General features: G+C 36.7%; 1 protein-coding gene across 1 annotated transcript in view; it reads left to right on the top strand.

The window, feature by feature from the left end:
* LOC140157257 (dystrophin-like) overlaps positions 1-27,378 on the top strand; it is a 392,916-nt gene that overhangs the window by 240,134 nt on the left and 125,404 nt on the right. Inside the window, 7 exon segments of the mRNA XM_072180385.1 lie at positions 4,379-4,528; positions 7,815-8,006; positions 11,003-11,231; positions 13,089-13,297; positions 18,323-18,385; positions 18,387-18,431; positions 26,420-26,537. Coding sequence (XP_072036486.1) covers positions 4,379-4,528; positions 7,815-8,006; positions 11,003-11,231; positions 13,089-13,297; positions 18,323-18,385; positions 18,387-18,431; positions 26,420-26,537 — 1,006 coding nt within the window.

Genomic DNA, 27,378 nt, shown 5'->3' with positions numbered 1-27,378 from the left:
CATAAGTGTGTTTCTGCACAGAGAAAGCATTACATAAACAGCAAACTGCAAAATGCGTCTGTGTATCACACTCACACACAGTCAGTCATCGCCTATGACGTTCATGTATTATAAGCTTACATGATATAAGCTTATAACAACTGCAGCCAAGACACCAGCCACGACAGCATGAAATTGGAATGAATCTGCGTGCATAGACAAGGGTCTATGCATCCTTGCAGCCTCACTTTTCAACTAACTTTTCATATTCCATCATGCAGACAAGCACACACGACAATCCGCTGAGCTGCACAATCAGAACAAATATGGCGCTGATGTGACCATCGTGAGCGATGCACACCGTGTGTGCAAATAGTTCAAATGCAAGTCATTATAAAGTTGACAAATTGGGTAACTTCGGTCAAAAAATTAGTTTTATTTATTAATCAACAAACATTAATTGCAGCTCATGTTTAAACTCATTTATGAATTGAGATTTTCAAAGCGGAAGATTGAAACTGATATCAATGCGCGACGGTATCGGCAAAATGACCACTAAGTTTTTGACCACGTTCGTCGTGGCTAAAATGACCTCGTGAATGTGGTCACATTAAAACAGTACAACCCCCTTGAAGGGTCAAAACAACCCCAAACGTGGTCAATTCAAAATGACCACGGAAAATATAACCCCGTAGTTTTTAGTGTGTAGATACCCAGAGCTCCCAGGTTCAAATCCTGATCAAGGATGAAAGGTTTTCATACTTGGCCTACTCAATTGAGGAGCAGGCTGATTCAAAAACACATGTCCTGATAAGTGTGCTGGTCTAGATACCCAGGGGTCACAGGTTCAAATCCTGATCAAGGATGAAAAGTTTTCATTCTTGGCCTTCTCAAGGAGCAGACTGATTCAAAACACCTGTCTTGGTTAGTGTGCTGGTCTAGATACCCAGGAGTCACAGGTTCAAATCCTGATCAAGGATGAAAAGATTTCATACTTGGCCTAATCAATTGAAGAGCAGACTGAGTCAAAAACACCTGTCCTGATAAGTGTGCTGGTCTAGATACCCAGAGCTCCCAGGTTCAAATCCTGATCAAGGATGAAAAGATTTCATACTTGGCCTAATCAATTGAGGAGCAGACTGAGTCAAAAACACCTGTCCTGATAAGTGTGCTGATACCCAGGGGTCACAGGTTCAAATCCTGATCAAGGATGAAAAGTTTTCATTCTTGGCCTTCTCAAGGAGCAGACTGATTCAAAACACCTGTCTTGGTTAGTGTGCTGGTCTAGATACCCAGGAGTCACAGGTTCAAATCCTGATCAAGGATGAAAAGTTTTCATTCTTGGCCTTCTCAAGGAGCAGACTGATTCAAAACACCTGTCTTGGTTAGTGTGCTGGTCTAGATACCCAAGGCTCCCAGGTTCAAATCATGATCAAGGATGAACAGTTTTCATTCTTGGCCTTCTCAAGGAGCATACTGATTCAAAACACCTGTCTTGGTTAGTGTGCTGGTCTAGATACCCAGGGGTCACAGGTTCAAATCATGATCAAGGATGAACAGTTTTCATTCTTGGCCTTCTCAAGGAGCATACTGATTCAAAACACCTGTCTTGGTTAGTGTGCTGGTCTAGATACCCAGGAGTCACAGGTTCAAATCTTGATCAAGGATGAACAGTTTTCATATTTGACCTACTCACTTGAGGAGCAGACTGATTCAAAACACCTGTCTTGATAAGAGTGCTGGTCTAGATACCCAAGGCTCCCAGGTTCAAATCCTGATCAAGGATGAACATTTTCCATACTTGGCCTAATCAATTGAGGAGCAAACTGATTAAAATAAAAACACCTGTTTTGATAAGTGTGCTGGTCTAGATACCCAGGAGTCACAGGTTCAAATCCTGATCAAAGATGAAAAGGTTTCATACTTGGCTTACTCACTATGCTCATCAGGCATGCAAATTTTCAGTTTTAAAACTGAATTAAGGTTTTTTGTTTAATCAAAATTTTCGCAACTTTGTTTAATTTCAACCTATTTTTAGTATGTTTTTCCTAATTTTACACACATATCAGTTTTTTTTAGGAAAGTGCAGTCTCATGCCTGGCTCATTGAAAGAATATAAATAACATGCAATTCTGGAGATTGGATTGATGAGGATTTGCCTGCTTTGAATTAAGCCATATTGCAGTGCAGCTTTCTCTTAAACAATGGATCTTTTGTGATCCATCGTTTAAAGTGGGTTACTAAATTAGGTTGCTCTATGGTTTTGTGAAAAGAGAAACAATCAAGTGATTTGATGTAATGGTATTGATCATTTTGGTAATTAAAAAAAATATTCCCAGTAGCATAATGAAAGAAATGTGCCTCTTTAGGTTCTCCCTGTACATTTTCATGTGTTTTTAAAAAAAAAAAAAACACCGAATAGTCCCTCGAAGGTGCTTTCCTGTCAGGGGCACTTTTTTGCTACCCTTATCCCGGCCCTTATCACTTTATCGTAGCAGAACTCATTTAAATTATGGAATATTTGTTTACAAATGTTGACTCCTAGAAATAAGTGGTGTCTTCAATCAATCATTTTCAGTTGATGATGTGGTCATAAGGAGTATGTCAAGCTCTTCGTTTAGATACATTTGATTAAATATTTCCCTGTAGCTTTGCATCTTTCACTATGGATCACAATGGCCTCATCCCAATGGCATAGTTCAATAACCTAAATTAAACAATCATAGTGCAAAATTTGACCTCAAGTTTCAGAGTATGAGTTTTTGTACCCAAATTTTCAAAGGTCATAAAATGAATGTGTAATGTATTTGGGTTAAAGAACGGTGCCTTGATAGATGAGCATGTTGTGGATCCTAGTGTTTTACTGTGATCATTATGTTATTATTACCCAGTGCACTTTAACACATGCAAGCCATGCAGATATAAGTGGTTGACGTTCTCTGGCCAGTTCTGAAAAGTGTTTATCGAGAGCTGTCGAGAAATATGATGTTAACTCTCTTCACGCGGGTGTCGACTGCAGACGACAAGTTTTAAAAAAAAAATTCAAAATTCAAAAATTTCAGAAATGTACATTTTCATGACCATATTTGGGATCAGCATGAAAAATGCATTAAAATGAGTACAAACAAGCCTAGTATTGGTTCAGTAGTTCTTAAGATAGCTCTTGATATTTTGAGAAAATATTTCAAAACTTCAACTTTTTCCGTTGAAGCGCATGGCTAGCACGCAGAGCATTAAAGTATAGGGGCAGTATAGAGGCACTTATAAGTGTCTCAAAGTGTATCTAAATATGACCTGGTTTTTAGAGGAGTTATGAGACGAGATGAAACGTGTAAAGATTGCCATGGTCACGCTCTTAGCGCTATGGACCACAATGGCATCATCCCAATGGCATAGTTCAGTTACCTCAATTAAATACTGGTAGTGCAAAATTTGACCTCAAGTTGCAGAGTATGAGTTTTTGTACCCAAATTTTCAAAGGTCATTCAATGAATGTACAAATGTATTGAGGTTTAAAGAACTGTGCCCTGATAGATGAGCATGTTGTGGATCCTAGTGAAGTAGGTGTTTTGTAAATTGTAGGGTGGTATTTGATAAAAGAGGTGTTTTATAAGGTGCTATTTGAACAAACAGTGACTAAAAAGTTTGTTTCTGTGTGAGCATATTATGCTTTTAAGATTTCATCATTTGAAGATAAATTTGTGATATACCGTACAGGGTGACATGATATAACTAGGGTGATTTTTCACCCTGAGTAGGGGGCCTATAATTTTGTTTTTCTCATATCAATAGGAGTATAGGAAAATATCAAACATTTGTTGTTACAAGTTAAGAAAAATAGAATGTAATTTGTATTATAATGTATATTCACATCGACATCAGTAAAGGATGTGCTATTGTACCCAAGATGTTATTTGTCTTTGACTGATTTGTTGAAATTGTTTGTTTAGAAAATCGGGTGCTATATGTTTTTCCAAACAGGCAATAAGGGGAGCTTATGCATGATATTGTTAATCGAAAAAAGGTGAATCTTATCTAAGTTAAAAATATATTTTGGCCAAATATTTTGTCAACACTTAAAATAAAATTGTGTTAGAATATTTGCAGTAAGTTTTAAAAAAATACGTTTTTGAATATTATGAAATACCCTTTATTTACCCTACATTTTAATGTTTTCTGGCAACCGTTACAAACCTTTTGTGAATAATGTTGAAAATGTTTTGTGTTTGCTGGATATCCACACACAATTGCAGCTGTTATTGGTTATATAATCTTCTAATACATATCATGCTTGTTTTGTGATATATTCACAGCAGCACTTTACCATGTTTAATATTTGATGTTCAAGGTATTGTGTTAAGTAACTGTATATTTCTACCCTTCTTCATTCTTATCGCAGGATCGTCAAGCTGAACTTCCATCCCGCAGCGATGTGTGCAGAAGAATTAATGAGATGGGTCAAATTTTGCTGACAGGTGACACGCTAGGGGAGTCTCATACAGAGGAGGTCAGGAGAGAACTGAATAGAATGAACAACCAGTACCAAAGGGTAAGGGTCATAGGTCATAGGTCAATCAAATAGGGTTGATTTTGATTACATGTTAGGGAGTCTTATACAGAGGAGGTCAGGAGAGAGCTGAATAGAATGAATAACCAGTACCAAAGGGTAAGGGTCATAGGTCGTAGGTCAATCAAATAGGGTTGATTTTGATTACATGTTAGGAGAGTCTTATACAGAGGAGGTCAGGAGAGAGCTGAATAGAATGAATAACCAGTACCAAAGGGTAAGGGTCATAGCTAGTGGGACCATCAAATAGGGTTGATTTTGATTACATGTTAGGAGAGTCTTATACAGAGGAGGTCAGGAGAGAGCTGAATAGAATGAACAACCAGTACCAAAGGGTAAGGGTCATAGGTCATAGGTCAATCAAATAGGGTTGATTTTGATTACATGTTAGGGGAGTCTTATACAGAGGAGGTCAGGAGAGAGCTGAATAGAATGAATAACCAGTACCAAAGGGTAAGGGTCATAGGTCGTAGGTCAATCAAATAGGGTTGATTTTGATTACATGTTAGGAGAGTCTTATACAGAGGAGGTCAGGAGAGAGCTGAATAGAATGAATAACCAGTACCAAAGGGTAAGGGTCATAGGTCATAGGTCAATCAAATTAATTTTTGATATTATAGTCCATTTGGCTTCCATGACACAGTAGTGTTCACAATGTATCTGTAGGGCATAGTTGGTTCGCACTATATCGCGCACTACAGATGCACCACCTTTGACCTTTGCACGTATATATCACACATATGGTCGTAGAGATTAAAGTTAGAAACAGTGCAAAATATATATATACCAAGAGGTATAGATAAACACAACGTTTCGGGTTGGACCCTTTAACAAGTGTGAGGCCAACCAGAGAAAAAACTTACACTACAATGCATCACAAACTAAAGTACAATTACACAACAAAAAGAAAAAATCTATACCAGAAAGCTGATGAAAACAAACCCCTTAAGCAACTAAGAAAAATACAGGGTGAACAGGGTGGAACAAGAAAATTACAAATTGAATGTACAAAACTTAATATTGAGTCCACGAGGTTGCATAGTGCCGAGTTTGAATATCAGGCGGTGTTCAGCAATGAGTCTGTCCTTATTGGAGCCATGAGATTGTATAACAGCAGAAACTCTGAAGTGGCTAACATTACAAAGAGAAGGTGGATTGAAATGACGAGCAACAGGGAAACCAGCAAAGTTCTTAGAAATGGAGCGGAGATGTTCTGTAGTACGATCTGCTAATCGGCGGCTGGTTTCCCCTATGTACAATATATGGCAGTTTGTACATTGAATACAATAAACAACATTGCGAGAGATGCATGTGAAGTGGGAGGTGATGTCAAAACCCCCATTGGGACCGCGGATGTGAGTTTCATTGGAGACATGAGCACAGGTATTACACCTTCTCCTATCACAGCAAAAAGTACCAGGGGTGTCACATGGCTGGATGGGGTGTGAAGCGCGGACGACCTGGTCGCCAATGTTCTTGTCCCTTCTGAAGGCGGTCACCGGGAGTTGATTAAAAACTTGGGATGTGGAATCGTCAAGAAGTATGCGAAAGTTACGGAAGATAATATTGCGAATAGGAAGATTAAGCGGATGATAAGTGAGAACCAAGGGAACTCTTTCAGAAGATTTGGATCCGGATGGTTGGAGAGCAAGATCCCTGTCTACTGATTGGACTCGATCCAGAGCAGCTTGTGTGGTGTCGGTAGGGTATCCACGCTCATGGAAAAAACTAGTCATATCATTGTGAACTTGATCCAGATCATTAGTGTCACTGCAGATGCGTTTGCGCGGAGGAGCTGACTATAGGGGATACCCTTTTGCAGGCGGGTGGATGGCTGGAATTGTGTACAGTAAGTAGCTATGAGAGTCCGTGGGTTTATAGTAGATTGTGGTAGTGATCTTGTTTTGGCTGTTGATGATAAGTTTGAGGTCCAAGAAAGTTACTGAAGTGCTGGAGATTTCATGAGTGAAGTTGAGCGACTCATTGTAGGTGTTCACATGGGAGATGAAGTGGTCGAGATCCTTTCTGTCACCAGAGAATGCCCTACAATGTCATCGATGTACCTTTTGTAGAGGAAGGGCTTAGGAAGATCATAGGTGCGAAGCATTTCATCCTCTATGTACCCAACGGTGAGGCAAGCAACACTAGGACCGATTTTTGCACCCATGGCAATACCTTTGAGTTGCTGATAAAAGTCTCCATTGAACTGGAAAGTATTCATAGAAAGAACACATAGACGCTGCTGTCTCGAGAAAGCCAAATGGATTATAGGATAAACTTATACAGGAGAGGGATGAATACCATGAACAACCAGTATCAAAGGGTAAGGGTTAAAGGTCATTGATTTTGTGACAGGTGACATGTATACAGTCCATTTGGCTTCCTCAAGACAGGTGTGTCCGCAGTGTATCTGTAGAGCACAGTTGCTTCGCGCCACATCACAGACTCCAGATGCACCACCTTTGACTGCGCGTATATCACACATAGACGCTACTGTTTCGAGAAAGCCAAATGGATTATAGGATAATCTTATACAGGAGAGGGATGAATATCATGAACAACCAGTACCAAAGGGTAAAGGTCATAGGTCTATCAAATAGGTTTGATTTTGATTACATGTTAGGAGAGTCTTATACAGACGTTAGATTAAGGGAAGTGAATAGAATGAGCAACCAGTACCAAAGGCTAAGGGTCATAGGTCATAGGTCAATCAATTGGTCAGGTTTTGTTGATAAGTCGCACATGAGGAGAGTCTCATATACATGAGGTCAGGGAAGAAATGAATAGAAAGAACAACCAGTAAGGGTATAATAAGGGTCATTCAAATAAAGCAAACTTTGTGACATGTCTTTTGTACATGTCTCTGTATCACATTTGCACTGTGCAGGTCACAGAAGTGAAGAGATTAACAAAAAGTTAAGAACTGATTTGAAAGGTTTGGGTTATGTAGGTCACATGTCAACAATTATTGATACTATTCACATTGCTGTTTACAGTTTGTCCACTCTGAAGTACAAAGTGACAATGCGCGCGTATACATTGGGCAGTGCTGCGTCTCTGCTGCAGGTATGCGTGCCTTCAAAGTCGGCACAATGTGTGCGTCCGCGTCTGTACTTTGTACTTCAGAGTAGACTGACTATAGTAAGAGTCTTTGAAAGAGATTGTCGAGTTTGAATATGACATGGGGAGCAAATGTCAAGAAAACTTGGATATTATTGCGAAATGTGCAATGTTAATAATCTCATGATGACTCTCTTCTTTTTGTCAGGTCTCCCCAACTCTTCCACATTTCCATATAAGACTAGAAGACAGACTTCAAAACACAAAAACTTTCCTAGAAGAATTGGATGAATTAGAAGTATGGATGAGTGCTACTATGGACCTCTTGTTAACCCAGCAAGGACCTATTGGCTCGGCAACATCAAGTGACGATAATGATTCCGTCATCGTTGATCCAACGGTATGGTATAAAAATATCATATATCTTAATGCTTATGAGCCATGTGCTATGAAGATGCATCCTTATATGTGACATGATCAAGGGGAATGAGTCACATGTCGGCCCTGGTCGAAAATGAGTTTTACACAGGTTTCTAAAGAGGACATTAGAGCTTTCAGAAACTGAAAACCCCATGTTGATATGACGTTTCTTTGTGAAGTTACGTCAATTTATCAATCCCTGAAAACAATATAAAACAAATGAATTTTAACACTTTCTTTGCCAATATCTCAAAATCAATATTAGCGACATCCAACTCATTTCCCTTAATCATGTCACATATGTGACCTGCTTCCACAAAATGAGCGTAAAGTCATTGCCAAAAGACATATCACTGCCAATACAGGTGTCTTCAAACAATGAACATCATCTCAACAGTTGGAAAGTCTCAAAGAGCATGCACCGGTGTGTCCAGGATCTTTTCCTGCGGGAGGGCTCAGAGGGCCTTTCAGAGTTATGCAGGGGGTTTAATGGTTAAAATCACCAAAAAATGGCTGATTTTACATGATTTTCAACAAAGTGCAGGGGCTTCAGCACCCAAAGCCCCCCTGGCATGTCACATATAAGAATGCAGATACTGCTTTTTACCTGCTGAGCTATAACGAAATCTGTCACATCCAGTGGACCATTTTGCCGATTATTCAGTTTATAGCAACCATTATTCCCAATAGCAAGGATTATATATCAGGTAATACACATTATAAGTACAATACACTGGCGAAGTTGCGTAATAAATCGGATAACTACCATTGCAATATGCCGTAGAAGTGACATAGTTAATCGGATTAACTACCATAGTAATAGATGAATACAATTTTGACTATACCGCCCTGCACTACAACATTCACGCGGTACCGATGCATTGAACCATAGATGACAAAGAAAGGCTGATCACTCGCACCTGTAAGATAAGTATCTTTGAAAAGAGCGGTATTGTCTTCAATCTATGATTGCTGACATACACAGGTGATTAGTTCAATCTGCTTGTAGTGCAAGGCGGTCTATTCAAAAATTGTATTCATCTATTGCTATGGTAGTTAATCCGATTATGACGTCACTTCTACGGCGTATAGGTTCACACAATTTTGAATATATCGCGCTGCACTACAAGCAGGTTACAGGCATCACCTGTGTATGTCTGCAATCATAGATTAAATACAATACTGGTCTTTTCAAAGATACTAATCTTACAGGTGCGAGTGATATGCATGATATGGTTCAATGCAGATGTACCGCATGAACATAGTAGTGCAGCGCGATATAATCAAAAATTGTTTGGGCCTATTGCTATGGTAGTTAATCCGATTATTACGTAACTTCGCCAGTGTATTGCCAATTGTGTTTACCATGTCAATTAAATCAATGATATGTCGGTTTTTTGTTATCTTGAAGAATACATAATAATTTTAGGTTGTTCAAAAGGTTGATAAAATCCATTTTTGTGTCTTTTTCTCTAAGCTAAAATTCAACTGACTTTATTGGATTCTTCAACTATTTTCCTCTCAAAATGTATACATGAATATATTTGCCCTATAGAGGAATGAAGTAGTGAAACAATTCCAACCAATACAATTATATCCTGAATTGCATCCTTAATAACAAAGTACCTATATGCAGGAAGGCCAGCAGGTTGCAACAAGAGATATGGTTTCAGAGTTGCCACTGGTTTTTTCATAGAATGCAAATGTGTGCGAAACAAATTAATACAGTTGCATAATTTTTTTAACAATATCAGATTTTGACCACACCATCTATGAATAAGCCAAATTCCCTCCTGAAAGATTCACATTTAATTCCATCAAATTAACTTGAAGTTTACTCTATTAGTTACTCTAAAAGACAAACAATCCTTAGAGAATGATGCTACAACCCAGAGAAGACATCTTACCCTTCCCATAATGCTTTGTAATATAATACATCACCTCATTTCATCAAATGACACTCCCATTACTTTGTACAGGTTGCCTTTGTTTTCATTTTAAGAATAGACTGGCCGAACATTGGTCGATTACCAAGATATAAATATATTTTGCAAGATCTGGATATGCTCTGTTCATTGTGGTACATTTTGTCACTGTTGACCCATGTTGCACAAGATAGGAAATCACTTAATCAGTACAGAAAATTGAAACGAGAGAAATGCATTGTGGGAAGTGTAAGATATCTTCTTTAGCTACATCCTATGGTCTCTCAGAGCATGAGAGTATGATGCTCAGAGTGTGACCACATCTCAACTTATATTAATTTATACAATTATTGTTTTATCTCTCATGGGCAATGATTGTTTTGATATGATATATAAATTGATATTTAATGTCAAGAATTCAATTTTGTGGTCAATTGTACAAGTTGAGTACTAACCAGCCATTATTGAAGTGGTCTGAATGAAACATTGAACTCCCTAAAATGCAATATAAGTAGTGCTTTGTGAATTGAAATTTATAAACAAGATCACAAGTGCTTCATGCTGAAAGCTATTTAGAATTTTGTGGTTTTGTATAACTTCACAAAAAATATTCATAACCCCAATTAGCATAGGGGCCAAACATTCTTGCATGTAGAGTTTCAGTTTCTGGTCATCAGCTTATGTGATATCTACACCTGAAGGTTGGTTGATTCATTCACGTGCCTTGGATCAGTGGTGGTAAAACACCCCTACTATACCATTTTCCACCCTGATGTGGCAGTGATATCAGTGCGAATTTCTTTGCGCACAGCTACAAATCGCTAGCCTAGTGTTCGCTCAAAGCACTGACGTATACACGCACACGCTTACAGATGACGCATAGATGTGTTCGCGAAACAGTTGCCTCAACGCTTTGACATCACTGCCACATCATGGTGAAAAATGGTATGACAATGTTAAACTGGTACATTGATCAGTGGATAACATGTTGAAGTGACAATAATATCATAGGCCTATTCTCTAATGTGTTGTATCTTCACATTCATTTCAGACTATGCAAGAAGCCTTGAAAGCACGTCAGGCAAATATCGACAACATCAACACCACTATGCAACAGATGCGTGAAGAAGCGCAATCCATGGGGGCGTGCGTGCCAGACCGATTACGCAAGCGTGTAGATAAGCTTAACAATGATTGGACCAAGATCAGGCAGATGGCTGGTAATCTGAGACCGACATCCGATGCTGACCTGGCTAGGAAAATGGCTATGCAACAAGCAGGTAAGGTCAAAGGTCATAACCCTACTTCCATTAATTTTTATTAGATTTTATATAGGCTACAATTATATGAAACCATGTATTATAATGAAAGACAGAGATAAAAGACTAGTTCGCATCATAAATTCTGACAACTAGACAGAAAATGCTGTACTGAGGAGGTTGGCAACCAATCACGACCCTGACATCAAATGTGATTTAGTCTTTTTATCTCTGTCTTTCATTATAACTAGGAGGCTAGCCATTGCAGATAATAATTAGCTGTATTTGGTCACAAGATGGCAGCAATCATGACACTGCTATCTGCCATGCAGGGGATGCTGGAGGATATGCAGTTGATCCAAATTTCAGAATATTTTGTTACAGGGATATCCACAATTTAACCCTCTTCACTGCAGATGACAAGTTCTAAATTTTTCATAAAAATTCCACAATTGCAGAATTGTACATTTTCATGACCATATTTGGAATCAGCATGAAAAATGCATAAAAATGAGTACAAACAAGCCTAGTATTGGTTCCTGATATAGCTCTTGCTAATTTGAGATAATATCACAAAACTTGGACATTTTATGTTGAAACCTATGGCCAGTATGCAAGTATTAAGCTCCCCAAGCTTTTGTGTGTGAAATGTGATCAACTACATTGCATAATTAAGGAATTTATTGTTTAATCTAATGGCAATGTCAGGGGTTTTAAATATGCCACATGACCATAATTAGGATAGAATTACCAAAGCTTTGAGTGAGTTTAGACAATTATACAGTTATTTCCTGCCCCGTTGAAAGAAACCAAGCAAGATTAGGGGGAAATTGAGATCATTTGTAACATCTGATACTTTGAAATTTGATCAAGTTTGCCCTACTGTAGCAATGGTCATGTTTCAAAATAAAGGGCAACTTTCCAGTGTTTCAGACCCATGCTAACATATCGCCCTGATAACCTGATTTAGCGACACTGGGAATACAAAGGAAAAGGGAAAACATTATTCTTGCTTCATATGTCAGGATCTTAGTTTACCAAAACTTGATAGAAATGGGAATTGATCCACCCTGTATCAAAATTTTTATTAAGAGAGCAGATATGTGATGCGATCAAGCAAAATAAGTTGGAACTCAGAAATATTAATTTTTCAGTTTCTTATAGGATAGTAAAAAACATTTAGGGCTCTGACCATCATTGCTGAAGGAATATGTTACTTCTTGTGTTGTGCTGCATTTTGTAGAAAACCCCACTGAAATTGTACAACCAGTTCCAATGATATGAGCAATTAAAGAGTTTCCAAAACAAGAGGAAACAAAAGGAAATATTTCCTTTGTTTGGCTACATCTCAAAATCAATATTTCTGAGTTCCGACTGATTTTGCTTGATCACATCACATATATGAATGGCTATGAATCTGCTGAAACATGTCAACATTATAAATAGCAATAGGCCTACTGCTTTTGTTCTTTTTACCACTCAGCAATAAATAATAGGAAAGCCTAAATTATTAATCAATTTTAATTACACCCAAGTTCAAAAGATCTAGTAGCTTAACTTCAGCATGCTATTAGTACTAGGCAACAATTATTTTAATTTCATTATTTCCCCTGCATAATTAGAGTGTGGTAATTGTAGGTGGGTGGCTAGACCAGAAACCAGGAAGTGTATATTAATCACCTGTATTGAAGGGATTCCCCTTTATACCAATGGCCTAGTTGTCCATATGGATTTGGCTAGCTATGTCTGCATATTATACGCTGTATCAGATTGCCAGTGGCAAACTAGGCCTAATACAAGTTTGTAAAAAACCAAGAACCAACATGGCTATGTTCTTATCTCCAATGGTAGTGTCTTCTCTCTCTTGTTTTCCTATAGTAATATCAGAAACCATCAACGCCACACGTTCGGAGGTACAACGTGCCAACGCACCGGTGGACGTGGTCCAACATTCGCCATGGCCCGATTTTGATAAGGTTGTGGCTGAATTACGCGAGTGGCTGACGTTGTTGGAAAGAATGTTGCAGACGCAAGCGGTGACGGTTGGCGATCTGGAAGAAATGGAAGATATGTTGGCTAAACAAAAGGTAGGATTTGATGTGGATGTTTACACCAGTGAGACAATGGTGATTCAAATTGGTAGTAGATAAATTTACCAATTCAAAGGTTTTAGTGAAGTATTAATTCAGTCAAAAGGTATCTTTATCTGGTAGTTAATAAGAGATGCACTATTATTTACCTGTTTATTACAAATCTTTAAGATTTGTTCAAAGGGATGAATATCATTTTACTATAAACCATCCCTATAACCTGTGTAATACCATGGCCAACCACTTACCATGAGCAGGGAAAATTTTTTAAAGTTTTTTAAATTAATCTAATACTGGAACTAAAATTTGCAGCTCACTTTGCCATGTTGTGTCCAATACCACCGTACTTCATCAAGCATCTTATTGATTATGGTGTGACGCCATTCTCATGGTAGGGCCTATGGTTTAATACAAAGGGGTGGTTTATATAGTCCATTTCGCTTGAGAGCGAGAGTGACGTCAGTTACTTTGCACGTGTACAGATGCACCACTTTTGATCATGCATGTAAACACACTAGTTTTTGGGTCGATGTACGTGATTTAATACTACACCCACTGGTGTACGCTCTGACGTCACTCTCTCTTCAGGTAGTCAAATGGACTGTAGTAATGTAGAATTCATCGGTCTGAAAAACCATGATGATATACCAGGTATATGTGTGGTGCAATTCTAAACCAAGATTAGTTTTTGTCACCAAAACCAATTTCTGAGATAACAATGGAAGAAAAGGTGAACATTGTTTTTTATGTGTTTTATTAATATTTATTGAGAAAAAGGAAAATTTCTATTGAGAGACGAATGACTTATTAAGCTTGATTGCATCACGTATGGTAAGATGCTCATTCATTTGGCATAACTGATTCAGATTCAAAAATAGTGGTGTGTACCCAGAAAGAAGTGAGGCCAACCAACAGTTACCGGTACTACATACTGTAATATGTAGGCCTATTTGGAGGCAGATCAAATATAAAAGGATCACCTTATTGGCAACACTTTTAAAAACTCCAAAATATGACACAATCTGGTCCCAACTAGGCCAAAGCAGGAACTTGTGAAATTTGAATTATTATCATTCAAAAATTCCAGATGAATCTATTCACCCCCTATGGAAGACATGACCTTAATCTCCTACACAGGAGGTATAAATTTCAAATGGAGTCACAAAGTTAGGTTACCCCATTTGAAATTTTATACTCCCTGTGTGGAAGACTAACGTCATAGGGGTGCATGTATTTCAGCAGGAATCCTCCATTATCAACTTGTCCATTAACCAAGTATGCTGTTGCTGAATTTCTTATATCACTTGGTAGCAAAGTTTCAAACTTTTATAATAAAAATTTTCTTACGTATTTTATAGTTGTTTTGCTTACTACTTTCGCTTGCATCTCAATTTTACAATAGTCACCTCTGGTTTGGTTGCTTCTGATTATGTCTCAAATGTGTACATCCATATCGAAACGATGCACTTGTCGGCTGCTACATGTTTAAGGAATGTTCTTTGTTTTCCTAAACCATCTGACTTTGGGATGATTGAAATCACCTCGACTTGAGATGAGTCTGGTATTTATTCCTAGCTATTATGTGAAATGAGACGTGTAGCAGCCGACAAGTGCATCGTTTTGATATGAATGTATACAAAAGCATTGTAAACTTACTATGGTGGTAGAGTATTTAATTTTGCCAATTTCAGGAGGAAGACAGCTTTACAAATTCACAAAAAACAGCATGTTTAGATGGTAACTTTTATTTACCTGCAAGACATTTTTGTCTTACAGGTGTATTTGGGCTATTCCATTAAAAATCCACACTCCTCCTGTTGAAGACTTTGGAAATATCTTCCACAGGGGGAGTATGAATTTCAAATGGAATTAACAACTCCATTTGAAACTCACTCTCCCTCAGAAGAAGATTCAGGTTGAATCTTTCTCAGGTGGTGTATGAAATTCAAATGGAGCTGCCTAATGTGCTCATTCCATTTGAAATCCATACTCCCTCTGTGGAAGATATTTCCAAAATATTCCACAGGGGTAGTGTGGATTTTAAATGGAATAGCCCATTGATAGGGTATGCTTAAACAGTTGACATTATGAAATATCAACATAAACGGAGACATGAAATAATTTCCGGTGAACACAGATATCAAAATGTCAACTTTGACCCTTGTAGGTCAAAGATCAAAGAAGGGACATTTCCCATTCTGTTTTTAAAAGCAGTAACTAATTAATCAGTGAGCGTACAATTTGAATGAATCCTAGTATTATATCCTGAATAGAGGCTAGACAGGAAGAGATCAAACATTAATTACTAACATCCTATGCAATGTAATAATGGTATTGTAGTTGTTATGGCAACTATAAACATGGATGACTTCTGTGTAAAGGAAGTTACTACTATACTACTATAGGGTCAGTCCATGTCGAAACAGATTGAGTGTACACCCACCCTCTTGGATTTTGCTCTCCTTTGGCTCAGGGGTACCTTTCATGGATCCCTAGGTGAGGTCACAAGAAAAAATTCAAATTCCATTTCGCTTATGAATGGCGGGCAATCAAAGTTTGGCGACCTCGACCAAAATTGTGAATTTAAGGGTCCAAATGAAAGTGCTCTCTTTGAGGGGCACTTTCTTCTTAATTGAATCAGTTGTGATCCTCTTTTTGAATGTGGTCACTCACTGGCTGTGTCTGAAATACCTAATGCCAAAAAAGATAGATTTCGAATTTCGTTGGGATTTCAGAGGGGTCAAAATCAGCACTTCGTACTGTTCAATCAAATTATCTTGATTTTGAAGGACCCATGATAATGTCACAGTGCACTTATAGGTCCTAATTATGTTCAGAATGGATTAACCATATGCCAATGTCTATGAGCAATTAAAAAAAAAGAGAAATTTCTAGACCCCTACAGAATTTTAGGCCACCCCTAAAGTGGTTCAGCCACAAATGGCACTTAAAGTCGGCAAATTTTGACCCCTAATAACTTTAGGTGTACACCAGATATGAATTTCTAGTCTTTTGCATCTGAAAGAATGTAGTTTAATGTTACTAGCAACATAAGATTTGTTTTGTATTTTTTGTGTTTTAGTATTAAGATGACGCTTTCAAAAATAGTCATTTTTGCCTAACATACCATGCATACAGGATACGGTACAAAATGACAATTTTAGTATGATATTTTTTATATTTTGATCACTTTATAGCCATTTGTATTATTTATCCTGATATTTCAAGTTGCTCTTGAGTCAAGTAATAAGAAAAACTACTTTCTAATCCTCTGTATGGATTTTTATAGGGGTCAAAATGCACTTCCTGGCAACGATGCACATAAAGTACAGGTTATGGGGGTCAAATTTTCAGAATGCTCCCAATTATGTCAAGTAATATATCAAATTACTCGTATGGTCATGAGGATTCCAAAATGTATAGTTTGTTATGTGTCAGACCTTTCAGGAGGGCGCTATGACTTAAAATGTTCATAGGTCAACGACCTTTTGAAAGTATCAAACACAAAAATATAAAAACAAATCTTATGTTCCTAGTAACATAAGACTACATTCTTTCAGATGCAAAAGACTAGAAATTCATATCTGGTGTACACCTAAAGTTATTAGGTGTCAAAATTTGCCGATTTTAAGCGCCATTTGTGGCTGAACCACTTTAGGGGGCCTAAAATTCTGTAGGGGGTCTAGAAATTTCTCTTTTTGAATTGCTCATAGACATTGGCACATGGTTAATCCATTCTGAACATAATTAGGACCTATAAGTGCACTGTGGCATTATCATGGGTCCTTCAAAATCAAAGATAATTTGATTGAACAGTATGAAGTGCTGATTTTGACCCCCTCTGAAATCCCAACGAAATTCCTAAATCAATCTTTTTTGGCATTAGGCATTTCAGACACAGCCAGTGAGTGACCACATTCAAAAAGAGGGTCACAACTGATTTAATTAAGAAGAAAATGCCTCTCAAAGAGAGCGCTTTGTCATTTGGACACCTTAAATTCCCAATTTTGGTCAAGGTCGCCAAACTTAGATGGCCCGCCATTCGAAACGAAATTGAATTTGATTTTTTTTCTTGACCTCACCTAGGGGTCCATGAAAGGTACCCCTGAGCCAAAGGAGAGCATAATCCAAGAGGGTGGGTGTACACTCAGTCTGTTTTGACATGGACTGACCCTATATCTTGCTGCTTTAAAAAGTGAAAAGTGTGTGGTTTGTTTCATTAATCAATGACTACATAGATTTTATGTAAATATAATAGATCTAAATGCACTTAGAAAGAGGTATAGTTTTTAGAAATCAGTCAAGAAAAATGGATCGCACTGCTTTCACATGTAACCCAATAGGCAGAGTGTAAAATTGATCTTGGGGCCTACGTCTTCTTAAGAAGTGAACATTATTGAATCGGGAGGACAATATGTAGACAATCATTGCTCAATTACAACAAGTAGTTGATGGCTCATCACTGTCATCTAGTGTTTCATATAGATATAGAAAAACAACACTAACACTGCATGAAATTGTTTAGAAACACTCATGAAATCGTCTAGAAATACTAGTAAACTAAAATCTTTCATTATCATGTACCATTATAGTTAATTCCAAATGCATGCCCATGAATTGCAGTGATAAAACTTTGCTGTGATATTTAATAATGAACAAATATATATTATGGCAAAATACAGGAAAATTATAGAAATAAGTGTTATTTCTCCACTTTTTTTATTCCAAACTATTCCAAACCTTTTTGTCTTGTTAATCTTACTTGTCCATACATTTTAAGAGGTTAACATGAGTCCCATCTGACCTTTGAACTGTACTTGACCTAAGGTTGCAAGTTCATAGGTCAAAAACAGGCTTTCTTGAAACATTAGCTGTGTATTTTCAAGTTGATGTGTACAGTATTAACAATTTCTGCTCAAATCCTGTTTGCTTCATTTATAGCTTTCATCATTTCATGTTTAATATAAACTATATGCTTGTATTTGTGTGTCTTTTTCCTTCCCAACTTTTTCTTGTTGACAGGAATTTTGGTCGGGGGTGTTGCCGACTTTCTACTCTCTCAGTCCCGGCGACCGTCAGTTGATAGGGGGGCATGGTTGTTGACATAGTCACTATGCTTGTCCAACTGGAGGTCGGTCTGATTGTTCGCTAGATGTTTTCTCCACTCAATGGGGTCATACGGGTCAGGGTCATCTACTTCCAAATAATTTGTCACCCGGTTGCTTGATCTGATTTGGAATTTCCTTCTAAATTTCAAAATCTCATGGAATTTTGCATGATCTGTTTTGATTGTTTACTCACTTCTGACAAAATAAAAAATCCATGGCATTTTTGAAGGACATGAAAGTATCATTTTCATGATTGTTTCCCCAAAACAGTTTTAAGGTCATTGTTGAATCATTGTAATTAACTCATGGGGGCATAGCATGTGGGACCAATTAAATTTTACGAAATAATTTTTTCTCCTGCAAAGATTTCAATTCTTATCATGATTGTTTCAAGTCAAACGTCAAAATCAAAATCTAAATCAAACGTATGCATGCTTTTGGTGTTTGTGAATGGGTTTTAGCTACTTAGAAACCATTATCAAAGCTCTCCATGTCATTACATTCAATAGTAAAATAATATTGTGTCAAACATTTATATATATTACTACGCATAATTTTGCATGATACATAATTTATAGTGAACATGATATCTTGTGACTAGTGCATATTGTCTTGTGTTGTAAATGTCGCATGCATGATCGGTCAATTAATTCCTAATCATATGCACATTAATTAATCTAATATGTTAATTAACCAGCATAGCCAATCAAAGCATGCTAATAATTAATCTGCACCAATAATAGCAACATAAACATGCATGTAATTAATAAATTAGTAAATTTAACAATCAAATCACTAACTTCAAGTCTATCACTAGAGAAAGTAGGCAGACTCCGACAGACTAGGACTAATAACATCATAGATATACTTGATCCAAAATTCTACCTTGTAAAAACTCTTCACTTGCTGAAAAAAGGAAAAGAAAATGCAAAGAATATGATATTAGAAATGATTATTTTCATTGTAACATAATAATATAAATTTGTAACATTCTATGAATATAAGTTTAATTTTTATAACTTCAGATTCATTTGTATAGTGTGCTCTTACTGTACTGCAAATCTCTTTATAGCAGCAGATCCGATTCCTATAATGACTTGTGTGTCTACCCATAATGCCGTATTATTTAGCATGCCCTAATACAATCTGCAAAAATAGAAGCTCTGACCATCATTGCTGAAGGAAGATTTTCTTGTGTTGTGAAAAGTTTTTTTTGAAGTAGAGAGACTTTTATAACCATAATAAGCAATAAGGTTTCAACAGGTGTGCTGTGGGATTGAAAAGGTGTCAGGCTTTTGTCAAGTAGGGCTCTGACTTGCACCGGAATTGCACTCGGACTGAAGAAGTCAGAGTCACACCTGATGAAATCCTGACAACCTTCTCAATCTGATAGTGCTCCAGTGGAAACCATGTTCTTGGTTGTAAGTCTTTGTTTTCCAATTGCAATTATGTTTGAATGCTGTTGCTTGATATTTATACAAGGATGCTTCTCTCCACATACAATACTATCAATCCAAAAATGTGTATAGCACTGACCAGTATTCATAACAAGATATTTTGCTCAATGGCTTTCAGAATCTGCAACTGAGAATAACTGTGTCTTCAGTGTTTTCTTAAATATATGTACATTTTGAGAGTTTCTAATGTCCAACGACAAAGAGTTCCATAGAATTGGAAATAGATGGGAACATGAAGAAGGTTATCTTATTTATGTGATGTTGAAGGTGTTGAAATATACTGCAGAGCTAGTCTATTCAAAGCTTTGAATGTGAGCAGAAGAAACAGTTTTTGTGCTTCTTCAAAAGCAATTCAGATTCAAATATTAACTTTCATTTTGATTAGTATAATGTGTGGATCGCTGGTTGGTTTACTTGATTAATGCTTACATATCAAGAAGATAAGAAGTGCATTTCAAGAAGTTAATAAGTGAATTGCGATTTAGTAAAAAGTGGATTTGACAGTTAGATACCACATTCTGTAGTCAAATTTTGCACAATACAGTAGCAACATTAATTGCACAAAATTACACTATAGATGGGACGAATAGCATTGACAGAATGGTAGCAGTTACTAATTGTAGAAAATATATTATTGTGAAATGGACTGGTTTAATTGCAAAAATTAAGATATATGTATAACATAGGTGTTATATGGTGATCTAAGTTTAAATAAGTATTAGATAGAATTTGCATATGATATTGACTGAAATTACAGAAATGCTGATATATATTTTGTAGGTGTTATATTTAATGTGCTATTTCAGTTGAAATCCATACACCCCCTGAAAACATGATCTTAATCTTCCACACAGGGAGTGTGAATTACCTAAATGGGTGACTTCATTTGAAATCTACACCTCCTGTTTGGGTGATTAAGCCCATGTCTTCCATAGGAGGTGTATGTTTATTAACGGGAAGAGCCTATTGCACAATAGAACCATTATTTTCAGTTGCTTTGTTGGTTTAATTTTATTTCTAACCCATGCCATATTTTATTTCAGCCACTGACCATCTCAATCCTTCCTTCCTTCACTTCTTTTATTTATTTATTGATAATGAACCTTTCATTTCATTTCTCTCTTCCAAGTTGCACTATTTAAAACCTGCATTGTTTTAAGTTTCAGCCACTTAATATATAAGCAAGTTTTGCCAAAAGGAGGCAATTTTCAGTTAGTTTTATGTTCACTCTAAGCAGTGTGCGAAGTATGGGAAGAAATTGATAGTCATGCAGACACCCTATCACAAAGATCCATAACATGCTCATCTATCAGGGGCACAGTTCTTTAACTCCTATACATTTGTACAGTAATTGAATGACCTTTGAAAATTTGGGTACAAAAACTTATACTCCGCAACTTGAGGTCAAATTTTGCACTATGATTGTTTAATTGAGGTTATTGGAGTATGCCATTGGGATGAGGCCTTTGTGGTCCATAGTGTATATACAAGAAATAGTCTGCTAAGATTTTCAGGATGTAATCAACATTTTCACTTTTTGAAATTTTAGTTGAGGAACTTAGTTTTTTCTCGCTGGGTATGACAATTATTGTGACAAGTTGTGAGTGATAATTGAGACTTATATCTGTAGATAAAAATAAAATGAAAAAATAGAAAATAGAAAATGGTAGTCCATCCAGATTACTGCTTTGGATTTTTCAGTAGTCTAGTAAGAAATTTGGTAGTCTATGATTTATTGATTTGATTGTTTATGCCCATAGCCATAGATGGTCTATGCTGCACATTGATGTAGATGTAAATGCACTATATCATCACATCACTACAGGGGCGGATCCAGGAATTTTCAATGGGGGGGCACCATATGCTTTTGTAGGTGCCGAGCCACCGCCATGCGCACCGCACCTCAGCGCCCACACAAAGTTAGGTGCCGCTCTGCAAAAATTATGGGGGATCGCGCGCACCGGGGGCACCCTCCCTTAAATCCGCCCCTGCACTATGTAGACTTCCGGACTACCAATTATTTCGCACACTGATTCTTAGTATTATGTAGCTACACTATTGACTTTTACTTCTATAGATTTGTTCCTTGAGTGCTATAATAGCCTATGCATAGATTACTGATTTTTGTATATTTCAATTACTGTTAATATTATCAATGCATTTTTGACTTGTAATTTTTGTTGTAGACAGTGATATGCACAGATATTTCAAAAACTGGTTGAAACAGAAGTCAGATATGCCCATCTATTAAGACCTCCAACTAGAAATACCTATGTGTTAACCCCCTGAGCACTACCTACCGATCTAACATGGCCTCTGATTGGTCAATTACATGATATCTTCACTTTAATCACCAATCAGAATGGAGCTTTGCAAATAATTCACCCCAATTTTTTGTGTGATGAAATTATTCTAACAATGTTGCTGATTGGTCCAATTGATAATGAAAACTTCTTTTTGACCAATCGGCAGGTAGTTCTCATGGGGTTAATCTCAAAAGATTGTGTTGCCATGCATGTGGCAGACATTAATTTTAAGTGCATAAGCATGCTTGTTGATAAAGTGCAAATTTTTTGTTTGTTTAATTTTAGCCTAAAAATATGAAGGAGGTACACTATTTTGGCCCCAATGAATTACAATCCAATATGGCTGATTTCCAATAACATTATGCATTTACAACATGGAATCAATTCTCCCTACATTATTTCTTTACACCACTCAGATATGGCCTCAATATTTTAATATTCACTAATATAGACATACAGAAGTTTTTATCGGTCTTATCCAAAGCAGTTGCGACAATCTTAAGGAGGCACACAGGATCACTAATTATCCATTATTATTCACCTCATAACTCGAAAACTATATATGTAAAGTATATAAAAGTATACATTTTTTGAAAGGAAATGAGCTCATAAATCCATTTAAAATGTCAGTTTTGGGTCAAAAAGAACAATTTTCGAGAAAATGCCAAAAATCGGCTTTTTTGACCAAAAATTTTGGTCCGCCATAAAAAAATTATTTGAAAATCAAAAACTGTAAAACATGAATTTTATTAATTTAGACAAATAGATCTAGAAAGTGTTTTTTATTTTTTCAAATTTTGCTTAGTTTTTAAAATATAGGCAAAAAATCAGTAAAAACGTGTGACCCGTGTTCAAATTTTTGAATCAAGGGTGATAAAAAAAGTTCTAGGCCCTAATTTAAAAAAATGAAAAACCACTATCTAGATTTTGGCCATATCTAATCGTTTGACTTAAAAACTTACCTCAGTGATGCTTCATTTAGACTCTATGGCAGTCCAAAAATGGTTAAAAGTGGTCAAAAGTGAACTTGCCGAAAATCGCGATTTAGAAAAATACAGCGGATTTTAGGTCCATTTTTGAAGATTATTCCATAAATATATAATCCGGTGACTTGTGATGTTTGGTCAAGTTAGAACATGAGAAGGGGCGTCCAACTGCAGCAGATTGGCATTTTTTTGGTGATTTAGAAGGTAAAATTTACAATATGACAAAATTGTCCGTGCACATTCGGCAGATGTTTATCCACATGGAGTCGCCATTTTATTTACTTTAGTCTTGTTTCCATGGTGCAGCAGAGCGTCCGGCAAGGTCACAAGGCGCGATGTCGAAGCGTCATGGCGTTTGAGGAGCGACAGGCGCGCATGGATAGACAGACAGGTTACGCGAATAAGTTGCACAGTACATGGTCGTGTTGCCGCCGAATCGAAACCATAGCACAATTTTGTCCTGTTCAGTATAAAAAGATCATGCTCTGCAGCTCTGTATTAAAATTTGCAGACATCAAAACATTAAAAGTAGCATAGAATAACTGACAAGCAATTATTTTAGCAGATAATCAGGAAGTTTTATGAAATGAAGAATAAATTGAGACATGATCATGATAATTGCGATTTCTGTTTTGTCATAATTTTCATAATTTTGCTTTAAAAATGCAATGTTTTTAATTTATCTTTTTTGGTGATTTTCTTTTTTTTTTTTCTTTTTTTTTTTTTGTGTTGACAAATTTTGAATTTTTATGTTCATTGTCCTTTTCTGAACCGCAAACTTGATGTTGTTTCTTCTCGTTGCTTTTTCTTTTTAGTTGGTGCTTGAGTGGCACCACAGCGGCCCGTCCGCGCCAAAGATAGGCATTTTATCGCCCGTTATAGACAGGCCTACACTACAGGAATCCCAAGTAAAATTTTAAAAGATTCTGATGTGTCGCATTACTCAATATTCCGTTTTTGTTATTGCAATTGTTTGTTGTTATCATATTTTATTTTTACTTTTTTACTTTTTACGGAATATCAAACATAAAAGTCATAGGCCTATTATAAGCTAAAGCCACAATAAAGTTGGAAAATATTTTGTACCGCATAAAAAGTGAATAAAATACAAAGTGTGTCTGTTGTTGTTTTCAATCAAATAAACGTGTAAAAAGTGGGGTAAAAGTTGTAATATGTCTTGAATAAACTTCTTTTAAAAACGGAAAAAAGTAGGCCTATATATATATGTTAAACGGGCAAAACACGGAGAGCTCACAAGAAAACTGAAAAAATACGGAAATTGACATAGCCTAACAAAACCGAATTTCAAAAGTAGAAAACGGAACACTTATGGCTTTAAATTAGATTGTGGTTTATGCAGTAGGTCTACCGTATTATATCTATAGGCATCATAAAGAGCGTTTTAAAACACTGCATGAAAACATTCACGAAAAATGCTTTAAAGCAGTTTACCTTGTAAAGTATGCAGAAAACATTATAAACGTGAAAGTTGAAAGCCAGACAAACATTGCAAATAAAAAGGCATTCGGCCAAAACATTCGCAAAAAGTGTTGTAAAACCAAAAGCTTTTATCTCAATCATGGAATATGGTAGACCTGATAGGCCTATACTAATGGAAATGTAGTTAAAATGGGTTATGAAAAAAAGCACGAATTTGCGTTTTCGATTATATTTCTCGTTTGAAATTATTATTTAGCATTAAAACATTCATGAAAATGCTTTCATAAACGCTGCGTTCGCTATGCCGATTTCAAATATCGACATTTTTGACATTGAGTGTAGGCCTATGCCTAGATCATGAGATGGTCGATATGATGTATTGAAATGTCAACGTTTTTGACATTGCGTTAATGGTCAATCAGGAGTAGAGAACGTGCTTAAATCCGTGTTTTAATAACACTTTGAAACATTATTCAGGGCCTTAGGTATCTAATAATAGGCCTACCGGTAGTAACTGCTTGCCTATTTTTTATGGTCTTCAAAATTAAGACGAGACTGAACGACTACAGAGGCCCCCGAACCAAGGCTGGGACTGCATAAAATATAATAGGCCTATATTCTTGTCCAACTACACCAACTTGGTAAATCAAATAATAACAATGAAATGAATGAATGAAATAAAACAAATTTTTAAACATAAAATAATAAGCCTAATCATCTAGATAAAAAAAAATCAATTTTTCATCTCGATGGCCTAATGATGTACTATACGGGCTAAGTCTAGCCTACTAGCAAAATATTTAGGGCCTACGCTTTTCTATCGTATCTACCAGATTGCGCCATCATTACAGGGCTTCTTACAGGTAACTACTTTTTACAGATAAATTTCATCTTTTCAAGTTCAGAATGAAACTTGAAAAACAAAACAAAAACAAACAAAAAATTCACTATTATGTTCATATAAAAATAAGACTATAATTTATACCACTATACCAGCACTTTTTTTGGCGAAATTTATCGAGTAGGCCTACTGATTCGACGGGGACGGTGGTGGTCTGTCGGCCCGCAGTTTCGCAATGCAATGGTGCAAGCTTTACCTACCTTGGAAGAGATCAATACGATAAAATACGGTGTAGTGATCGCGATTGGCGACTCAGCGCCTCAATCAGCAATCACCTCGCCCATCCAGTTTACCATGTGTGCGTGTCTTTGCTAGCTATGCCGCAGTACACGCTACTGAGAACGCGATCTATTGCGGAAAACAATGATTTATTTGCTTTTGCATTTTGACTAATTTTTAATGAAAAAGGGTCTTTAAAATAGCTTTTCTTATGGTTAAAATTTTAAGATTTCTTTAAAATCTATTAATGACAAGATAAAATACGGTTTGAAGATGACATTAGTGATGAAAACTCAATTTTGGCCATGTAACGCTTCAGTGATCCTGTGTGCATCCTTAAAACATCTAATAAAGCCCCCAAAACCTGTCAGTCCTGCAATTTTTCTTAGAGCTCCTTCTCAATCAAATGTCTATAATGCTACACCCGGCCTCAAAGCAAATTCCTTTCTTTTATTGTGACTTCCTGTCTGTTTTGTATCTGTTTTGATAATATTTAGACATTTTCTTCCTCAAGTTTCTTATGCATTCACAAACTGTGTATATATTAGTATATTATTTGGGTATGATTCTTTTGAGCCGCTCTTGTATAGTCCAGTATGATAGATGAATGTGCCTGTGCCTGGATGTTGCCTGACCTATGACCTTTAACCTTTGACCTCAAAAGTCATGACCATTCTCATTTTGTGTTACTTTTGATTGCAGGATCTACTAGCAGATCTAGAGGTGAAGCACCCTCAGTTGGATGAGTTGGTTAGCAGGGCCAAGAGTTTACAGGCGGAATCACAGAGTGAAGGCAATAGACAGTTCTTACATGATAAAGGTATGTATTGAAGGGATGAGGCATGTGAAATATAGTGGCTATAGGCCGGATTAGGCCCTATTCAGAAAAACAAAAGAGATTATATCGAATTAGTCCCGACTCAGAATTGCCCTGTGCTATTGCCCGTTATGGTCAACCTGCCATGTTGGTTTGTCATGCATGGAGAAATACATAGAGTACCTTCAGTATTTGTCAGCAGAAGCCCAAAATCAAATGATAATTTCAGTTTTTAACTCTCTCCACACGAAAACACCCTTACATTTGTATTATACCAAGCCATTAAGCCAATATATTGATCAGAATGGGCTAGCATTGCCTAATATAATGCTTGTACCAGTTGAACTAGAAGTCAACCTAGAAGCATTGCTGACATCAACTGAATTAACGGCAAATCTTTATGGTAGAAATTTCACTGAGGTTTCCTAGAAAGGAAACCTTATTGTGAGATACATTTTGCAACACAAGAATACTAATGAGGTCTTCTTTCGCATCATGTCTGTTGGATCATTTGAAGGGTCGCAACAACCTACTATCATCACCCTCTTTTGTTATTTTCCTGCAGAAATGAAACTGATTACATCTTTTGGGATTTAGATGTTCTTGCACTCTCCTAAGTTGCTGTGAACCACTGAAACCCATAAGGATTAGTAATATAGTGCCCTGTTGCCTATATATGTGCTTGACATAGTCATTCCTAATGGGCTATTGGTCACCTTGTGTTTTGTAAAAAAGAGGAAAAAAATGACTTTAATGATCTTGTCCTGATTTATCATGCTATTTTGAAATCTTATATCAAATCATCAAAAGTTAATACCAATACTCTAACATTTGTATCATATTC

Source organism: Amphiura filiformis, chromosome 7 (genome assembly GCF_039555335.1).
Source record: "Amphiura filiformis chromosome 7, Afil_fr2py, whole genome shotgun sequence".
In the NCBI taxonomy this organism is placed as follows: domain Eukaryota; kingdom Metazoa; phylum Echinodermata; class Ophiuroidea; order Amphilepidida; family Amphiuridae; genus Amphiura; species Amphiura filiformis.
This window is presented reverse-complemented; position numbering and strand designations above follow the sequence as displayed.